The sequence below is a fragment of the Marmota marmota genome, unplaced genomic scaffold (genome assembly GCF_001458135.2).
Source record: "Marmota marmota marmota unplaced genomic scaffold, marMar, whole genome shotgun sequence".
NCBI classification, from domain to species: Eukaryota; Metazoa; Chordata; class Mammalia; order Rodentia; family Sciuridae; genus Marmota; species Marmota marmota.
In genome coordinates this window covers 5,871,099-5,891,617 of record NW_025999991.1, presented here as the reverse complement: position 1 = coordinate 5,891,617, position 20,519 = coordinate 5,871,099, and the positions used below count along the sequence as shown (strand labels likewise).

Here is a 20,519-nt window from a genome sequence, read left to right as displayed (position 1 = left end):
GGGGGGCGCTGCGCGAGCCGGCCGACTGTGGCTCCTGCCTGGGGGCGGCGCTGGCCTTGCTGCTGCTGCTGCTGCCAGCCTGCTGCCCGGTGCGGGCGCAGAATGACACGGAGCCCATCGTACTCGAGGGCAAGTGCCTGGTGGTGTGCGACTCGAGCCCGTCGGCGGATGGCGCGGTCACCTCCTCCCTGGGCATCTCCGTGCGCTCCGGCAGCGCCAAGGTGGCCTTCTCTGCCACACGGAGTACCAACCACGAGCCGTCGGAGATGAGCAACCGCACCATGACCATCTACTTCGACCAGGTCAGCCGGCTCGCTCGCCCACCCGCCGCCGGGGAGGAGAAGGCGGGGCAGGGGGCCAGAGCTGAGGTTCCCCTTTCTCCGACCTGGAGTTCCCGGGAGCTCCCTCCCCTCTGCTCTGCCCTACCTTTTGGCTCGCTGTTCTCTTTCTTTTCACTCCTTTTCCACGTTGCAGCATTCGTATTCTTAAATTACCAGTTTACTGAGCACTTGGATTACTGAGAATCCCTTAAAGATATCTAAGATAAAGGTCCTGTAAAACTGATATTTGAAATATATTTCCCAAAAGGAAACGTTGCCAGTTTTACTTTTTGCTGAGGGTGGGTGGCTGGGGGCGGTGGAGCGTTTTGTGGTTGATGATCTTCAGGCAGTCAGGTGCCAACCTAAGGGCTGAGTGCATTCCAAACTCCCCCATTCAGAAAAGGAATACTCCAAAAGCCTAGCCCAGATCACAGAAGAGATGTTTATTTTAGAAGATGGAGTAGGGAGAAAAATAAGTGAGGAAGGTTGTAGGGGAAAGAGCAGGGATCATTATATAAATATAAAACAAAATAACATGGCTATATAAAAACAAGGTATAGAAAATGAAACATACAGTATGCAAATGCACTGTACACAATATGTCAATATGTAATTTAGCTGTATAAATAAGAACAAAGAGCAATGACTTACTTTGCTGCAAGTCACTTAACTTCTGTCACTGGGTTCCAAGCAATCAAGACTCAGACATGGTCAAGCCTTTGCAATTCTTTCTCTGGGTGATTGGTGTTAAGGGTTAAAGGTTGTGACCATCCTTTTGTGTCCTTCCAGGTTGATTCCTATTCTTTTTCAGAAACAAATTAAAGAGCTTTTTAGTGTTTTTCAAACTTTACCTCATCAGCTAATCCTTTTGCCCAAACACTTCCCACACAAGGGAGCACTGGGCCATCCCTGAGCATACCTGTGCTTCCTGAACACTTTCTGGTGGCTTTATTGTCTCCACCAGTCAGCTCCAGAACCTAAGCAATAGCAGGCACACACACACCTGGCCTCTTTTTAGGCCAGTATATTCATTTTGTAAATCTTATTAAGGATCTTCTGTTTGAAGGGGTGTATTGCCGGGGGAGGGGGGATTTTTCTTTTATGTTTTTATTTATTTAAGATATAAAAATATTTTACTCATTTCCAAATCTTGGAGATAACAATGAAAGAGCATTCGGGAACCGTGTGCTCTATTAATAAGTTGTTCTCTATGTGCTATTATTTTGTAACTATTTTTCATTTCCCAATGTCTTACCAATAGCTTCCACGGCATTTACACATCCACCATTTCTTTGGGGTGTCAAGAACACGGTGATGAAGGGCAGGATCAGTAGTAATAGAATTCTAATTTACAGATAAGGAAACTGAGCAGGGCTAGGTCTTAACTGAGGTCCACTTTTGAGGGCCAGGATGGGTGTCCTTTCATCTGCACCAACGCTGTGAATTTGCCAGTTTTCTAAATTCAGAACTGAGGCAAAGGAGTGCCTGTGAAGGGAAGGAGCAACCCTCAGGGCCCAAGTGGGGCATTCTTTATTCTCCATTAAAGCATTGTGAGGAAGACAGAGAGCAGGGGCCCTGGAGGGCTTCCTCTTCAACAGTTGGGCCCAGGTGGGCTGAGGGGAGGGTCCAGGACGCTGGGGAGTTCCTCAAGCTACCTTGGCTTTAGGGTCTCAGCTGTTCACTTACAATGAGTGTGTAAGAAGTAACCACCAGAGTTACTCAGGCTGAGGCTTATTTTCTGATCAGATGATGAAATCTTGAATCTAGGGTGTTGTTGCTGTTGGCTTTTTGTTTTAGAAACCAAAGCGCCAGTGGGCCATTTAATTATTTTTACTGAATTATAATTTGTATATGAGGAGGGATGGGGGGCAGGATCTGGACAAAAATTGGCCAGATTCTGTCTAGAATGTCTGAAAGGGGGTTGGGTCATAACTGGGAACCTGCCATTCTACAAATTCTGCTATGATACTGTAACCCTCTGGTCCCCTCATATTTGAGGAAAACCTTTGACAGGGTCATGTGATCTCCTGTCAGGTGGCAAATTCTCTCATTTATTTTCTTGCATGTTGTAGAATTCTCTTAGTTTGAGCTGTGGGTGCCCAAGCTACCAGTTCAATTATTTTTATTTATTGAAACTCATCTGCATGACACCATTGCTCAAGTAACAGGTAAAACAGGTTGCTCAGAGGAAAGTGAGGAGAAACAGGCAGCAGTCATTGTTTACTGACAAAACTCTTTCATTCAGTATGCATTACTGAGCACCTACTGTGTGATGCCAGGGGCTGGGAAATGGGGGGGGGGCATGTCTCAGAGACCATTTCTTTCCTGGGGGCAGGTGGAGTTAGGTCCTGGCTTCCTTTTATGGCACCGAATCTGCCTCTTGCTCCGTGGCCCTTTTCCCCACATCAGGTATGGAACTGTGTTTGTGAAACAGAGCTTCATGTTGAAGGTGTGGTAGGTAACCCACAGATCTCAGGAACAGACTTGAGCTACTGCTATTTACCAAGCTTAGTGTCTGTCTCCAGTTCCTTTCTCTCTGCCCTGACTCCAAGCATATCAAATTCACACTCATTTTCTGAATGCATGAATAAATCATAGCTGAAAAATCTTTAAAAATGATGACATATTAGAATAACTTTGAAATCGGATCCTGCTGTAGGATGGTATAACTTCAGCTCTGCCCCCTTCCTGGGGAGGCCTGGCTGAGCCGAGCCAGCGTTGCCGGCTGCTGCATTAATGCAGGAACTGGTGTCAGTTGTTGTCTGAGCATCATTAAAACAGGCTGAGCAGCAGCTGGCTGTTAGTACTGTATTCCCTCTTCTTTTTCAGGTCTTAGTAAATATCGGCAACCATTTTGATCTTGCCTCCAGTATATTTGTAGCTCCGCGAAAAGGGATCTATAGCTTCAGCTTCCATGTGGTCAAAGTGTACAACAGGCAAACCATCCAGGTGGGTAGCTTTCATGGGGGGCCCGTGCAGTGTGGTGAATGATTTCTCACTGCTGAAGGCCCATTCCTTGGCTCTTTGAGGCTGAGGAACTAAGGAACTGGGCTCTCCAGAGATGCTTGGCCCTGCTCACTGGGGATCCTCTCCATCAGGCCCCTGGTGTGGGCTCTAAGGATGGGGGTGGGGAAGAAAACAGCAGGTGGGAGTGGGATTCCTTATGGTCTGCTGAGCTTTCCCCTCTGCATTTTAGGTCAGTTTAATGCAGAATGGCTACCCAGTGATCTCAGCGTTTGCAGGAGACCAGGATGTGACCAGAGAAGCGGCCAGCAATGGAGTCCTACTGCTCATGGAAAGGGAGGACAAAGTGCACCTTAAACTGGAGAGGGGCAACCTTATGGGGGGCTGGAAGTACTCCACCTTCTCGGGCTTCTTGGTTTTTCCTCTATAGACTCAGCCCCCGCCCCCATGATGGGGAAGTTGCAATCTGGACGCAGGAATCCCCCCTTCATAACACCCTCAACTTGCCAGAATAGGACAACACATTTCCAGCCTCTGTCAGACTGTTGCGATCCAAGAATGATTTCCTCCTAAATCTCCAGTATTTTCTTTGAATATTGACAATTCCTCGGAAACCTGGCCTCTAATTAGTTTTAGACGACAAGGTCTTAAGGAGAAATGAAATTATCGATTTGAGCAGTTTGTACCTGTGATTGTAAAGTCGATATCGGATTCTATTGTTGGGACCATTGACTTACCTTCTTTTGTTTGTACATTGTGTCATTGTCCCGGTGGCAGGAGCACTGCTGTGGACCCCAGGATGGACTGCAGGTTGCAGTCGAGGCTCAAAGCAAGAGCCTGGCAAAGAACTACCCATGGGACAGTCCTTGACCTGTGTCCCCTGTGTGTCTGTAGAGCCTTAAGAGGAAGAATGGCTTCACCCTCATTCTGTACTTGTCCCCTGGGTGGATGGGAGGGGGCGGGGCATTGTGAACCTGTCAGGAAGTGCTTTATCCAGAGGAGCCAAGTGTGCAAGACTGGACTGAGTGTGGTTTTGTTTTGTATTGTTTGTGTTTTCTTGAGAAGCTTTATTTTCTTTGCACACAGGGCCCTCCATCCTTACCCCACTTTTAACTTCTTCACTGGGGTTGGGGTGGAGGGAGAAAATGTATGCTGAATTCATGGATGAGATAAAACAAAACAAAACAAAACAAAACCTGAATATTTTGTTTTGAATGAGACCACACCAAACCAAAAGTGTCTATCTATCAGAGTAACAATAGCAAATGGACAAGTCTGCTTTTTCTTCCTGAGAGAGTCTCTCAGATGCATCTTTAGAACTCGCAACCTGGATTTTATTTATTTATTTATTTTTATTTATACTTGGAATCCTTTAAGAACCTGGCATTGCTGGGTGGGCCTGAACTGTGCTGCTTGTGTCGCTGTCGTGACCAGATCCCCTCAGCCCTGTTTTCCTGGAGTGCTTTACCTTGTTTGGATCCACCTTGAGAGAGCACAGTGATCAGGTGCTACAAAGAAGACAGGATCAGCCCCTCTTCCTCGGGATCTTCTAAGGAAAGGTCTTGGTTGACACTGGGGCAGGCACCTGGCAGGAAGCCACTTGGAAACCACAGCAACTAAAGGTATTGGTCAAAGCACCCGGGAGCCGTTTTACAAATGCTTCTTGTGCAACACTGTTATTAAGACACAGCTGAGAGATGATGGGTGCAGGGCTCCTATGCCAAGGAAGTGTCACTAATCCCAAAGCAATCAAATATGAGACCTCAAACAGGATGTTAATTTGTTCTTTGTGAAACAATGTAACCAAAATATTGATAAAACTCACCATTTAAGATTCAGAATAAATGGGTTTGATGTCTGGCTTGCTCTAATCCCTCTGCATCGTCTCCCAACTGTCAAAATAATTGGGGAAGTAAAGGCCAAGTGTCAAGGACTTGGGGACTTTAAATCCATAGGGTGCCTCTTTTAAAAGTACGCACACAAACACGCACCCATGTATGCAGATGCAGCTGTGGGTCTGGATGGGTATTGCATACTTAAATACATTCAATTTTTACTTGCAGTGTTTTCGAACAGGAAGAGTTTGGGGAGAAACATAGAGGTGATAGCATTAAGAAGGTTTTATGGGAGGCCGTCCGCTGCCATCACACGATCTCGGAAGTGGTCCAAGAACCAATCCAACAGTGACAGCTAATGTAATAAAAGACAGCGACACTGGGAGTCACAGGAGTCCTTTCCAGACTGTGTGGGGATGGAAGGCCTTGGGTTTCCAGTGCACCCCGTTGGGATTACGCAAGGAGGTTTGACCAAGGGTCTAAGTTTTACTGTCCTTAAGTCAAGAACACAGTAAAACACAGAATTTGATTTGAGTTCAAAGTTTGTGAGGAAATAAATCAACCAAAAGTCTTGTAGAGTCCTTTGTTTCTGTGAGTAGGAGACTTACTTCCCGGAGTGGGCATTGTTTATTAATGCTGGGGACAGAAATAGAAGGCAGCCAGCTGGAGTGTGCGCCCTTAGTTGTTCTCAGTTATTTGAATCCCGTTTCACTCATTTCCTTAACTTTGTGTTCAGTTTAAAACAAACAGGAAACCTCATTAGAGGACAATATGAGTACTTGTTACTTTTATCCCTTAACATATAAATACGTGTATTTGTTTGTATTGATAACCTTTATTACATGCTGATTGTTATTGGGTTATACTGTCTAATAAATAAGTTATTCAATTGACCTATCTAAAACTAAGTATATTTCAGGAGCTTATTTTATGTTAGTAAAGCAGCTTCATCTTGCAGTTCCACCTCTTGCCACCCCTTCCTTTTTCTTTCTTGATCTGGATGTGGGCAGTGACACTAGGAAGGCCCTGCTGGGAGCCTCTCTGAAGTTGTTCACCATCTACCCAGGCTTCTGCCCAGGCGGGATTTGGTTGAGAATTTTGAGAGAGATGAAGCTTCCAGTTATGGCCCACACATATATAGGTCAGATCTAAAGCTGACGTGCATTTTCCTTTTATTGGAAAAAAGAGGTGTGTAACATGCCACAGCAAGTCTTGGCAGCCTTGGCGTGGGGTCTGGGTTTTCTTGTCTGCAGAGTGAGATCATGGCCCTGTGTGGTCAGCCGCCCCCAGGAGCTGTTGTGAGGGGCCCCCAGAAGTGCTTTGAAAACAGGGCATTGGGGTAATGTGGGTGTTACTGGGGCAGAAGCGTTACCAGAAAGACAGGTTTTTTCAACATGCGATTTGTGAAGATCATTTTTAATGAATATCTGACAGGAGGGCAATCGTACATGAAGGCAAATTTCCATGTTTCTCAGTGGACTATTAAAACTGCAGTGCTATATTGAGGGTTCCATTAGTTTGATTTTTAGGGATGATAATAATATCACAATGCATAAATTTTGATTTAATTCCACTCTCAGTTGTGATTTTTGGCTGTCCTGTGGGGTTCCTGTTCATCTTTATGTTACAATATGTACTGCCCATCTTTTAGAAAAATACACAAATGTAACATTTCTGATACAATTTAAAAAATATAATTTGATTAATATAGTTAATATTATGGCATTTTAATATTAAGTTACTTTAGTTGACAAATGTTAGTTCTACTAAATTGTAAATGCCCTTAAGAGAAATACCATTTTCTTCACTTATATTCCAATTTGAAATACAGCCCCAGTGATTCAACACCAGGTCCCGGGAAACTGTTGTTACCATCTGTAATTCCTGAGCCGTTTTTGCACCCTAATATTTTTACTATATGTGTTTATGTGCAAGTGAAATGATCAACATTTCTACAATGTGTGCTTTCTAAGGCTGCTCAGAGCACATGTGATAAAAACCGACTTATCATTAGCATGAAAACTCATGGAACCCTGTAGAGATGACATAGATTTACTTGTTTAAAAAAGAATTAGCTAAATCTAGTTATATTGAAATTCAGAAGGAAAAATAGAATATACATACAAAGCAAAACAAAACCTTTGCTGAATATTTTATTTTACTTGTGGTATTGTTATTAAGGAAATTACAGTGGGCATATGCATAGTAACTATTACATCATACTGTTGAACTGTGAATACACTTACATACACACCTACCTGATCTGTTAACATGGTAATATAATAAAAAAATTACATGGATCGGCTACATTCTCCTGGAATCTGGAAGATGTAAGAGGAAAATTTGATGAATCACTTTCTACAAGCAAAACAAAAGCAGCGGCTGCTCCTTCCTGTGCTTCAGCTGTGCCAAAAGGAGCCAAGTCCGTTCTGTCAATTCCTGAGCCCACATTTTGCATCTTTTATAAAGGAACAAACGTTGTAAGAAGATAACATTGCTGTGAATAAAATGGTCAACGTTTGTTTATATTTCTATGGCATACGAAATACATAATAATCTAATGCATAAATGCACATGGTTGAAGGAATTCTTATTATTTTTAATATGGTGTAAATAAATGGGAAACTCATAGAAGCTGGTTGCGTTGAATCATTCTAAAGGGTCAATGGTTCACTCTGTAAAATCATTTGTAAAAACTGTAAGACTATAATGAGTTTTGTCTTTTTGCTTTGCTTATGTGAAAATTTACTTATTGAATTTCTGTTTCCAAAATGGACACTTTGTTACTAAAATGGGAAATTACAAACATTTTAAAATTTAAGAGCCAAGCTTATAAATTCACGTAAGTCTTCACATAATGAAACGAATAACATACTCTTCCCACCCTGGTTTTATTGTTTTACTCTTTTTGTGCCCTGTAACTTTTTCTCTATACATTGGGAAGAGGTTAGCTGGTGATGGCCACAATCATTAGTCAAGTCTGTTTATGAATTTGCCTAGCATTTCAAACCATATTTTTTGCATATAGAATTCTCCAAAAAACATATTTACTGCTTTTGCAGTCAGGCTACAATTCATTTTTGTAGATATAGCAAATGTTGTTATGTTACATAGAGTGATGTGATTGGACACATTTAGTCCTTGCAGCCTCTCTCCCTCCCCCAAAAAGGAAAAAGTTATGCTGAAAGTCTTTTAAAAGATCTCTTGACTATAAACTTCAAAAAATGTCATGTATGTGAGTTTGTATAATAACATTAACAGAAATATGAATCTTAACCAAATGAGCTTTCCTTACATCCTCAAACCCAGTAGGGTAACTTGAAATTTGCAAGGGCAAAAGGCACATAATTTTACCTCCTACAGATAATAGGAGTTCTGTTCCATCTTCCTAAGTGGGTTTTGCTGTGGATTTCCATCACTGGAATCACTTAAGTGTCTACAGCGTCATAAATCACCATCTTCATCAGCTTGCCCACATGCGTTTGCTGTGTCTTGTAAATGAGCTGCTTGACAACTTAATTTGGAGAAGGAATCTTCATTCCCTCTTCTTAATGCCTACAGCAGGACTCCCCAGGGTGAGGATGCCTCCTTGCAGGGGAGCCAGCTAAGGAGTGGAAGCGGCTTATTAATGAACCACCACCAGTCCTGCATCCTGACTAGCAGTGCCTACATATTCACCATCGTCCCTTCATATTCTTCAGGAATACTGATTTCGCCTTGGATTACATATCAGGTTGCAAAGGACACTAAGTTGTAGAAAATCAGCAATGCTTCGCAATGTGCATCTCCTAGCTATTTTACATCTATTGAATCCTACTTTATTAATTTAAAAACACATGTTCCCATCTCGTTTGCTTCCAAGTGCCCTAGCACATAGGACATATAATTATTCCCTTGACTTTACACTAAAAAATTGATCATTTACTGTGATTCTGGGATTATCATTATTATACACCTGACTTAAGCATATCATAGTAAAAAAGATGATCTAAAATATAGCTCAGTTAAGTAACACTTGGCAAATTTTCCTTACTAAAATACCTCACTTGCAATATTTTTACATGGGTCTCTTTAAAGATTTTAGCCAGCTTTAAGAGTGTACTATTCTATGAAATGTTTGTCTTTGAAATGCTATTTTTAAATAATCACATAACTCTAGATCAGAAACAGTATATTTCCAGAAAGTAGTCTATCACTGAAAAGCAAATTTAGGACGTGAAAACCTGTCTTCTTTTTATATTTTCAGCACCATGTCAGGATACCATATTCTGGAATTGTAAACTGTCAATGGAAAGAACAATTATATTACTCATAAAAATGATCTATTCTTTTGGGAACCGGGTGTAGATATTTCCTTTTTAATTCCACAAAATATCTATTGTTTCCTAGGGGCCAGATAGTGTGCTTACAGAGGATGATAGAAAAAGAAGACACACTCAGTGTGAATCAAGAACTCTGTCCTTGTTAAAATCAGCCTGGAGGGTATTAAGTTAAATGGATGGTGAGGGGTAGACTGGAGAGGGTGTGGGAGGAAACTCTGAGTGCCTATGTGCTGAGGTGAAGAACGTAGTTTACATTTTTCACATATGAAGAGGAGAATGTTATTCTGGCACTGACATGGAATACTGAACATTAGTTGATATCTAATTAAGAGCTCTTGTGTTACCTCCCATCCCTTGCTGAACACGGTGGGATCTTTAGCCAACTAATGGATGACTAGGGCTCCTGAACCAGCCTTGGAAGTACTACAGTGTATGGGGCAGACTCAGGGAATGCTCATTGCTTTTAACACAGGACAGTCTTGAATTGCCCATTTTATACCTCATGATCTCTTCTTTCCTTCTAAGTGGTGAGTTCCTTGGAATGACAGAGTCATGTGAGAAGTAGTCAAATCCTTAGAAACAGACATGTAGCAAAGATCAAATGAGACAGCAATTGATGTCTGTCTTCATCAGACCCATCAGGGAACCATGCCTAGCACTTTGGTGTTTGTACATGATATTAACTAAATGAATAAAGATCTTACTTAAGAAAAAACCAAAGGAGAACTATGAGCCCAGAAGGCATGGGTAGAATCATGACTTCTGTATGTATTATATTTCTGCAACTTTGCACACATGTATTTGTGCACATGTGAGTATGTGAGTATGAATAACATTTATAATTAAAATTTACCACTATCATAGCCTTCTCTATATTTTGAGCCATTCTGAAAACTTGCTCTCAATAGAAGAGATGGTGGACCCAGTGTCTTTGCTTGGGTATAGAGTTTCACTTACACTTCTCTCTCTCAATTATTTTGCCTGTGTTTTGCAATTATTTTTTTGTATTCAATCTTCAGAATTTATTTCACCAGAAGGTAGAAATTACATCTGGTCTCCCAGACAGACAGAGATTGAGAATTGTTGAGAGTAATTAGACCAGCTGGAGCCATAAATCCAGTAGAAAGTTATGATCAGTGGATCATGGCCTAATCTTCTCTTCACCCATCACATCTGAATTACCTTGGCACAAAAACATGACAAGGGGCTGGAGTTTTAAAGGAAATTGCCACATCTCCCCAGTCATTAGCAGGCAAAAGGCATGCGTGCGTCAGATTGTGTTAATTAGGGAAGACTTATTCTCCCCAAAGACCTATTACTTTTTTCATACTTTTTTTAAATGTCTCAAAATATACTGCACCAAACAGTGGATGTCATATGATTTTTTATTTATGGTTCTCAATAAATTTCTGAGTTTGTTAGAAAAAAAATTATTTGTTAAAATAAATTTTGTCTCTTTATCTTAATGGAGAACTGAAGTGATCCTAAATTTATTTTATTATATTTTCTTCCAGAATTCCAGAAACATTCGTTTCAGGGGAAAAAAATATCCCCAATAGATGGTGCTGCTGCTGTGATTTAAGCCATTGCATAATTAGTATGCAAAAAAGTTCCAGGGAGAGGCCTCTGGGAATTCCCTTACATCAAGTTATAGAAAGATAAAAATGTGGCTTTATTTTTGCTAAATGCAAATTGATGTAATTGTGTAATTTGAAAACTTCAGAAAGATTTTGTGATGTTTTGAGCTTAAGAATTTACTTCTCTCCATTGTTCATGTCTCAAATATCTTTGAAATACAAATGCAAACAAAATTAACTGTTATGAAAGGATGAGATGATTGGACTTCCAGGTTTTTCTCCCATAATGCTCATGGGTCTCTTAAAGTTATACGGTGAAAATGAGAGTGTACACTGTATGGGTTCCTTCCTTTATATTTAGGAGAGATGTCTGGATGTGAGCAGTGTGTTGGAAGAATGATGCTGCTTCCAAATGCTGATAGTGAACACTTAATATGGCCAAAGAACTGAGTGGTCTGCTGTGATCTGTCCCTACAACCATTAGGACATTACTACCAGCAGATACTTTAAATGCGATGATCAAGGTCTCAGCACAAACATGTTGCAGAGATGCAATTTGAATTGTGCACTCTCCTACTTCAGAACCCTTTTTAAAAAAAAAAAAAAAAAAAAAAAAAAAAAAACTATTGTTTGTATGGCATCTCAGTATGAACAGTACAGTGTGAAAAGGCATTTTGTCAAATAAGAAAGCTACATTCTATCAGTAATCCCATACCTGCATCACATTTATCTCAATAAAGCACATTGTTTTTTTAAAAAAGCACAATTTTACAGGCTGCAAACATAATAACTGCTTTATTATAATTGTAATAGAAAAATTGCAATATCTTAATATAATATAAATTTACCAAAATTCTCATATCAGAAACACTGAAGTTTGGGCTCTCACTGGTTAGTCGTCATCCCCATGCACACACACACACACACACACAAAAAATGGAAACATTTTTTCCTTTATCTCTCTTGCCAGAATTCTTTGCAAAGACAAACTCAAAATTACTCAGGCATGTAAATAAAAAATTTATTTTCTCAACGATGTTGCATGTTTTATAAGTCCACATATCACTCTCTGTTTAGGAGTCTAGAGCAAAGGCTAAGAAATCAAGTGCATTAAGCAAATGAGGTGTACCTGAGGTGAGCAACATGCCTCTTTAAACTTGCCTGATTGGAGAAGTCTCCCTCAGAACTAGGAATCAGAAAGTTCCTGAAATGATTGCATGCCTTGCCCTAAAGCATACTAGCAAATTTAAACTAACTAAATTAAACCAAGGGGAGATTCTAAAGATGGAGAGTGGCATTCAGTTGTAGCCTACCTGTACACCAGAGGAAAACAAAGTTTCAAAGTGAGGTGTTAAAAAGGCTACACAAAGGATATTGCCAAACTTTTTTTGAAGTTAATTTGTCTTTTTTTTTTTACCTCCATGACTCTTTTTGTAGCAATCTTAAAGATTGTGGATGTAGAAAACGGCTTATAATAGGAACTGTTACATCTAAACTCTCTACCAAGCCTTTTTATATAATTCATGTGTTCATGATACTTTAAAAACAATATAGGTTTTTTTAAAAAAATTTTTTTTGGTAGTTGTAGATGGACAGAATACCTTTATTTTATATGTTAATTTTTATGTGGTGCTGAGGATCAAACCCAGTGCTTCACACATGCTATACAAGTGCTTTGCCACTGAACTACAGCCCTAGCCCAAAAACAATATAGTTTTTTTTAACTTGTTTAAGGTACTTATGAAAAGAAATGGTATCATGTTTCAATCCTAAAAGGTAAAGCAAACAATTGCCATTAATATTTTAATTTAACTATAATAAGAGCTTTGATCTTGGAGGGTAAGTAAGCTACTGTTTGTATAACTGAATTGTCTAGGTTCTTCACTCTTGGAGCAAGTAGGAAGCATAAAAAGGACCCCTCCCTTGGTACAGCTGACAGGGAGATCTGATAAATGTGCAGCAACTACATACAGGGATGTTTTATTTTTCAGTGAGTTAAGATTTAAGTAAAATCCAAAATGAATGTAAATTTAAATTTAGATTTTTTTCATTTAATTGCTTTTCATAAAAATATTGATATTTTCTGTAGATAACTCAGGACAGATTGGTTCAAATCAAATGCTATCAAGTTGAGCCTATTGGCCTGTAAGATAATCAATATCACTTTGTAGGGTTGTTACCTGAACTTGGAGCCACAGTCTGTGGATCCTATTTGGAACTGTGGAAGTTTATGTTGAGGCCAACTCTGGTGGTTTCCCCTTCAGTTGGAAAAATCTGAGAGTTCTTGTGACACAGTGTCAAGCTCCACATCTTCTCAGGCTCCAGCCACAGAGGGGCTGGGTCAGGGTGCAGCAGGTCCTCTGGCATTTCCCTTAGGAACGTTCCCAGAAAGTGCATCATATCCCTGACATACAGGCTTTAACTTCAAAAGCACATATGCTTTTGGAGAAGAATTACGATGAATAAATGAATAAAATAACACTTTGTAATTAGAAATAAGTGTAGGGAAAATAGATGATGATATGAATATCAAAATATATACATGAATAGACTAGGTTAGGTAGATAGACAGGTGGATACAGAGGTGCATGCATGGATAGGTCCATGGATACTGTAAGTGGATGGTGGTTTGGGAATAACAAAGACTCTTTCCCTGACCTAATCTAAGCAGGGCCTTTGAGCCCTCTTTGTAGTAAGCCTTGTTCTGGGCCTTGTTTTTAATTTTGCCCACCCTGCTTGTTTAATAGCAAGAATCCTATTAAAGTGTAGCATTTAACATTTTAGGAGAGATGAGTCTAACTCGCCATCCAACCCAGTGCTCTGGAGGAGGAGGGTTGTCTGAAAAGTAATAAGCTTGGGAGTATATTCTCAAGGGTGGGTCAGGGCCCTAGCTCCTGCTAAGAAAAGGATCTTCCAGGACGGTGTCTTCATGGCTCTTTTTGAGAGGGGATTTACTCCTTAGCCTTTGAATGGGAAATCCCCTGCTCTTTTATGAGGCCTCCTTCAGCAGTGGGTGAGGGTCCTGGGTACCCTGGGCATCTGATCATAAGACACAAGGCTGGATGGAGACCTGGATGGCTTCCCTGTGAGCTGCAGCTCCTTCAGAACACAGAAGCTTCTCAGTGATGATACCTTCCACTGTCCTCTGACCCCACAGCCTCCTCAACCCCTCCGACTGCACCCTCTGCCTGTGATGCCAGTTCTGGACCCTTCCTTTCTTACTGGCAGGGTCTTACTAAGGATGATTTGAAACTTCTTTGGTGGACTTCAGATACCTCCTTCGTCCTCCCCTTTCTGGTTACAATCCTCCTTGTTCCATCTTCCATCTTCTCTTCAAGTCCCTGAGTCCTCTGACTTGAACATCTTCAAACCCCGACCTCCTCTCTCCCTCCGAACACACTGCCACACTTTTCTGTTGGTATTCCAGCCCCTCCCCCAGCTCCTTCCACCTTGAACTTTAGGACCCTACCCCCCATCACAGACTCTCAAGGGACTCAGCCACTACATACCAGGGGAAAAGAAGATCTTAAAGCATCCCCCACAAGTCAGCATAGAAATCACTAGCTCTGCTACTGAGCAAGTAGGCTGAATGCTCTCCATCCAACAGAAACACGACTCAGAAACACAAACTAGAGCCAAGTGAGCCACGATTTCACAAAACCAGGAGTTTATAGTACTGTTTATGTGATTCACAATCACATGCTTAGAATGAAAGCTGTAAGTGCTGTATTGGCATCTGTCTGCGTGTTTGTGGTGTGCAGGCACATATGCTCTGTGTGTGATGCTCTTCTGACTGTGGATGGTATTATCACATTCAATCATGGAATCCTGTGAAAGAATTACATTCAAAGGCTGCAGAGATAGATAAGTGCCTATATAATAAATATTCTTAAAAATCCCAGAAATATAGTAACTAACCCAAATGTTTTCCACTTTCACATGACTTGAGTAAATCTTTGACTAATAAGACTATTTTGTTATTACTGATTTATTAAAAACCACTATGTTTTCTGGGGTATCAGAATTAAGTATAATGTGAGCATTCATTTTTATTCTGCTTTATCTTACTAATTAAATGAGGTAATACTGTACCGGATGTTTTAGAGTATAAATGTTATAAATTCAACCTATGAACAAATGTACAAGTAAAAATGAAATACAGGGGGCTGAAGTTGTGGCTCAGCAGTAGAGCACTCGCCTAGCACATATGAGGCCCTGGGTTCAATCCTTGGCACCACATAAAGATGAATAAAGTGAAAGTATTGTGAGCAACTACTACTAAAAATAAATATTAAAAATTACTTTGAAAAAGAGATGAAATACAAATGAATGACTTCATTCATATCAACCACAGCAGGAAAACAAAACACTCAGATGTTAAGCTATTTTAGGGTTTTTGCTTTTATGGAAGTTGTCTGAGAAGCAGGTGCTATAAAAAAAAATAGTTAAAGGGTTGATAACTCTAAACAATGGTTGTCTTTGCTTAATGTTATAATTGTCTAAAAATAGTTCCTAGAATCTTCCCAGTAATTTTCAACCTTTGAGTTATGTGAAGTTAAGCAACAGGTTTTCATTAATCAAAAAGATAAATTACTGTAACACGAAGCCTAAATATAATTTTTAAAATTTTATCTTCTTCCTTGATGTGGTAAAAGAGGCAAAATAAATTTGAGTCTTAAAAAGTTGTTTTTTCTTCCCCATGGAGGCCCCGTACTCAGGAAGCCCACACCTGTATCGCAGGTCTACCAAGCTGACCAGTGAACTATCAAATCCTGGTGTCTGCACAAAAATGCAAACTTGCCTGCATCCTACTTTTCTCTGTGGGAAAAAGGAAAAAAACAAAGTCATTAATAGGTTACGTTTATAATCAAGATATGAAAATAAAATTTTAAAACTTAATCAGAGTAAAGGAAGAGAACATTGTTAGAAATGTGGGATATATGATTTTAAAGGACAAAAGTAATTGTGTCCTTCTTAGAAAGAAGAAAACATAGAAGAACAACTGAATGGATATAAAAAGTTGTAGACAGTTTGCAGAAAAAATAATTTTGGAAAAAAGAATCTTATCATTTGTTGAAAACCGGCTAAGATTGGATGGAGTTATTTATAAATTTTTTCTTCTGTTTTTAATGTTTAGTATTGATAGCACATCAATGCTGAATGTAGAATGTGGATTTCTCTTTATTAAAACAGCTGGGTTCTTTAAGACTATTGGTCTTCTCTTAATAAGAAATTACACAAGAGTCCTCTTTAACTTTTAAGTGTTTACGTAAGAAATGTAGCATCTTATCAAAAAAAATTCCCTCTGCTTTACGTGTGCTTAATATTGTGCTCTTGATTTTAAGAGAAACAGGTCTTCTTATTTAAGAAAAGAACTATATTTTTGTGAAATCTACATTTAATTTTGAATTATTTCATTGTCACCTCAGTTAAAAGAGAAGCTAAATATTGGTTCACAGTAACCTAAGATCTTATTTAATCAAACCTTGTAATATTTTTGACATTTTCCCTTATTAGAATCAAATCTCACATGAATTCTTCATAATGTTGCTCTGACTTTCCAAGAAGCTCCCTGGAAAGTCCAAAGCACCTTTAACTATGACCATTTAAAAATCTTTTCACTTCCACAGATAGTTTTTGTTTCATTCTAATTCTTCTCCAAGAGCATGGATCCAGATAGATCCATTAAACTACTAACACAAGGTCAAGCATATCACAAATTAAGTACATGAGACTGAAGGAGCTCATCAAGAGTGATTATGACTTTTTGGAGTATTAGTGGATGTTCAGTGATCTAGTTTCCGTGCACAACAAACTGCTTTTGCTTTTCTCTTAAATTATAGTTCATAAAAACCTTGTAGATTACACTTTTGTAAACAGAAGTGAAACACTTTTTTCCCCCTTCTTCCTGCCTAATCCCTCTAGCTTCTGGAAACTCTCACAGAGACTCCACTTACACACTTCACTAAGGAACTGTCCTTGTCATAGCACATAACTGGAAACTTACATAACCAAGCCTTCCACTGGTGTGTCATGCTTGAGAATGATGTACGAGAATGAGATATGACCAATTTTATGAAACTGAGACTGACTTTCTTGGAGGCAATTCTTGCAAAGCTTGGGAAAAACAGCCTGGCACCCAGCTTGCAGCTTCCCCAGCCTTTGAGGTGAGTATAGAAAGTCATTTCTCGGTGGCTCCAGAAGCTCATGATGATTTGAGTCCTTGAGAAGGGAGGAATTCACTCAAATCTATAAGTACTGAAGTTGAACACCCTGGGGATTTTTGGCTTGTTTCCTAAGCCTCAGGAGACTTTTAAAAGTCTAATCTGAGATTCCTTATGAAAGATGTCAGAAATGTAAACTTAAAAAGACCTACATTGGCAATTAACACTTTTGTTGCACTTATATAAATGGCCCAGTCAAATCCAATCAGAATAGGACTTATTTTGTAAAGAAGAATAATCTTATTTTGGTTATCTTTAAAAATAAAGAGTGATTTATGTAGAAAGAAATATTCTGGTCTGGGAAACTAGCACACCTTTGTGTGCCATCAGATTAGGGTTTCCTTGATTGTCTTTGAGGTTTGACTATCTGTGAAATAGAATGGGTTTGGCATCTTGCAGATTTGGTCAGTCCCTACCACATCTCAACTCTTCTTTCTCCCTATCATTGGGCTATAGCTCTCCAATTCTTTGGTCATTCTCCTTAACTGGTGTCCCTGAGAACCAAGACCTGACTCCCAGGATCCTGATAGGGTCCTCAGGGTGTGGATGACTGGTAACCAAATTTCCCCTAGAAGATGCCCAGCTAGCTGAAGGTGCAGGACCCTCAGCCTTGCCTTGCCCTGGGCTGCTGCCCTGCAGACATCTTGGGACGCGTCTTGCCCAACATCTAGAATTATCCCTGAGTGCTCTACCACGAAGTCATGGCAGCTGTCCTTAGGGAATAGGAGGCAATCGAAGGAGAGCTGGACTTACATTGTTCAGAGGTAACAGAATGGATAGAGGAGGGACTCACGAGGTTTTTCTGAATAGAGGAGGGACTCATGAGGTTTCTCTCCTTGACTGGACTTTATACAGGCCCATGGGCCCTCTTTTTTATCAAGGTCTCATCCCAGGGCCTTGTCCTCAACCCTGCCTAGCCAGTGGTAGCTGGAATCCTGCTAAGACTGATTGACGGGACTCCCCTTGATGTCTGATCACTTGCTCTAGGTTATGAAATTCCTCATCCTTCACCCTTGACAGCTGCTCACTCTGCCTTACCTTTAGCAAGAATCCTCTTAAATCAGATGAAATTTTCCTGTTGGTATTTTTTTTGTTGACTCCTTGACTCTACTTTTGATTATAAATCTCCATCTCTCTTTGTTGTCTTTGGAGTTGATCTCAATCTCTCTGCAATTATGAATCTTTACACCAATTGCAGCCCTGTTTAAAGTCTTTTTTGCAAGTGTCAGAGTGAGTTTCTTGTTAACAAATGTATGCATAAGTATAAAATAAATTTAGGCAAATAATATACATAGAATATATATATATAAAACTGTACGTGTACTTATGCAGAACATATTTATATGTGTGTGTGTATATGAGTGTGGGTGTTAGATATGATCACACATATGAAAATAGGGATAAAACAGAGTAAGGAATAAAAACACTATTCAAAGAATAAATCTGACTTTTTGAAACTCTTATGAAACACATTCATCTCAGAGTACTATGACCTTTTGCCCGGGAAGCTATGATGTGCATGGTGTAAACTCAGGTGGCCATACAGCTGAGAGCAGAGCACATTTCTGTAGCACTTGTGTGTACCAGCCTGTGTTCTGCAAGAGACTTAGCTGCCTTTGTTCATGCCAGCTCTACAGCATGGGTATGAGTGTCACCCTCCAGCTTTTCCATGGTCAGACGGTAAGGGCAGGAGCTCTGACTCCAGCTAGACAGTCGGATTCCAGTCTGTTCTTCTGACCACCACCTTGTACAATCTCTCCATGGACTCCAACATTAAGCCCCAATGACACAGCACATGGACTGCACCACTCTGACCGTTGAATCAGATTTTATAACCATCAGAATGAATAAATGCTGTGATCTGGATGAAGACTGTGTCATCGTGCCCCCAATTGATGAGGAGTTCAGCCAGTTCTTCATTCTTCTGCCCACAGAGCCCAGCCACAGTACGGAGTCCACTGATTTCCCAGACGCACATTTCTGATTTTCCCACTGCAGAAGAAGCCTTTCACCCACGCGCTGGATTTCTAGGGCTACTTCCTGCTGTGCTCCCTGCTGTGGCCCCTTGCTGTGGAGCTGGAGCCTGGTTGTTGCTGGCCTGCCCTGTGTTTCTGTGCCAGCGGGAGGGGAGTGTTCCTGAGCCCTGGCTTCCACCCTGGGCCAAGTTTTAATAATCAAGTTCCTGGTCTTTTTCTGATACCTGGGTTCTGTGATGAGCACTTTTACCCTCTGTTCTCACCAGGTTTAGGTAGCTTTTCCTCTGCACTTGGCAGTTGGTTTTCCAAGAACAAGGCAGGTGTCCTTGTCCTGAGGTCCCTGGCTCAGAATTTTCATCTCTCAAATCTCTCAAATCTCTGACTACCTTTTCTCCTGGACCCCTCAGTTCCTTCACTTTTTACATCTGTCAAGTGACCACTGTTTTATAAGCGATCTTTGGGGAGTTTTTCTAGTTCTAAGGAGGATGAGGTAATCTTCCTTGGAAAGGGAATACCTCATGGGAATTTTGGGGAAGATATTTAAGTTGCCAGTAAGAAGTTAGGAGGGTTCTCATTCAGTGACTTCCACTCAGGTGACGTGAATGGGAAGGGTTAGAGAAACGCAAAGAAGGCAGCACTGGGAATCATGAAGTCGGGGCTTGTAGACGGAAACAGAGGAGACCGGAGAGTCATGATGGTCTTCGGTGACTGTCTATTTCTGTCAGAGAGAGAGAGAGAGAGAGAGAGAGAGAGAGAGAGAGAGAGAAGAGACTAGTCTCATTGACAAAGATGGAATAAGAACAACCATATTTACTTATTACAGAAATATATGACTGTTAAATTTTCTAATAATTTTATGTAATAATCTTACCTGACTTCTCTTTAATGTATCATATCCCTAGATTAGAAAACAATTAATAATTATATGTTTCTTTGATATTTTATGAATATATTTCATAAAGATTACTACAAAACAATTCATCTATATACTATAATGTGTACAATTACTCAATTATCTAAAGAAAAATTCCTTTAATAACATGTTGAACTTGAATTCACATTGCAGCTTACAAAGTGCCTCATTTCCTTATTTATTTATTTTAAATTGTTTAGTTAATTTTTACTTTAAAACACTCAGTTCAATTAACCTGCTTATCAGGTTTATAGGGTACAATATGGAGTAAGGTTTACCCTTTTACATACAGTGTAGAGTTCTCTTGGTTGTAACAACTCAGATACACCTCTGGCCCCACCTTGATCAAGTGAAGAGAGTGTCCATCAGCCTCTGTCACCTGATTTCT

The 20,519-nt window shown here is 40.2% G+C and overlaps 1 protein-coding gene across 1 annotated transcript in view; it reads left to right on the top strand.

The window, feature by feature from the left end:
- Window positions 1-6,758, top strand: part of Cbln2 (cerebellin 2 precursor) — a 7,779-nt gene extending 1,021 nt beyond the window's left edge. The window contains 3 exon segments of the mRNA XM_015499560.2: window positions 1-302; window positions 3,150-3,269; window positions 3,517-6,758. The exon segment at window positions 1-302 is cut by the window's left edge and continues 4 nt beyond it. Coding sequence (XP_015355046.2) covers window positions 1-302; window positions 3,150-3,269; window positions 3,517-3,714 — 620 coding nt within the window. The 3' untranslated portion in view covers window positions 3,715-6,758.
- Window positions 6,759-20,519: the final 13,761 nt, after the last annotated feature.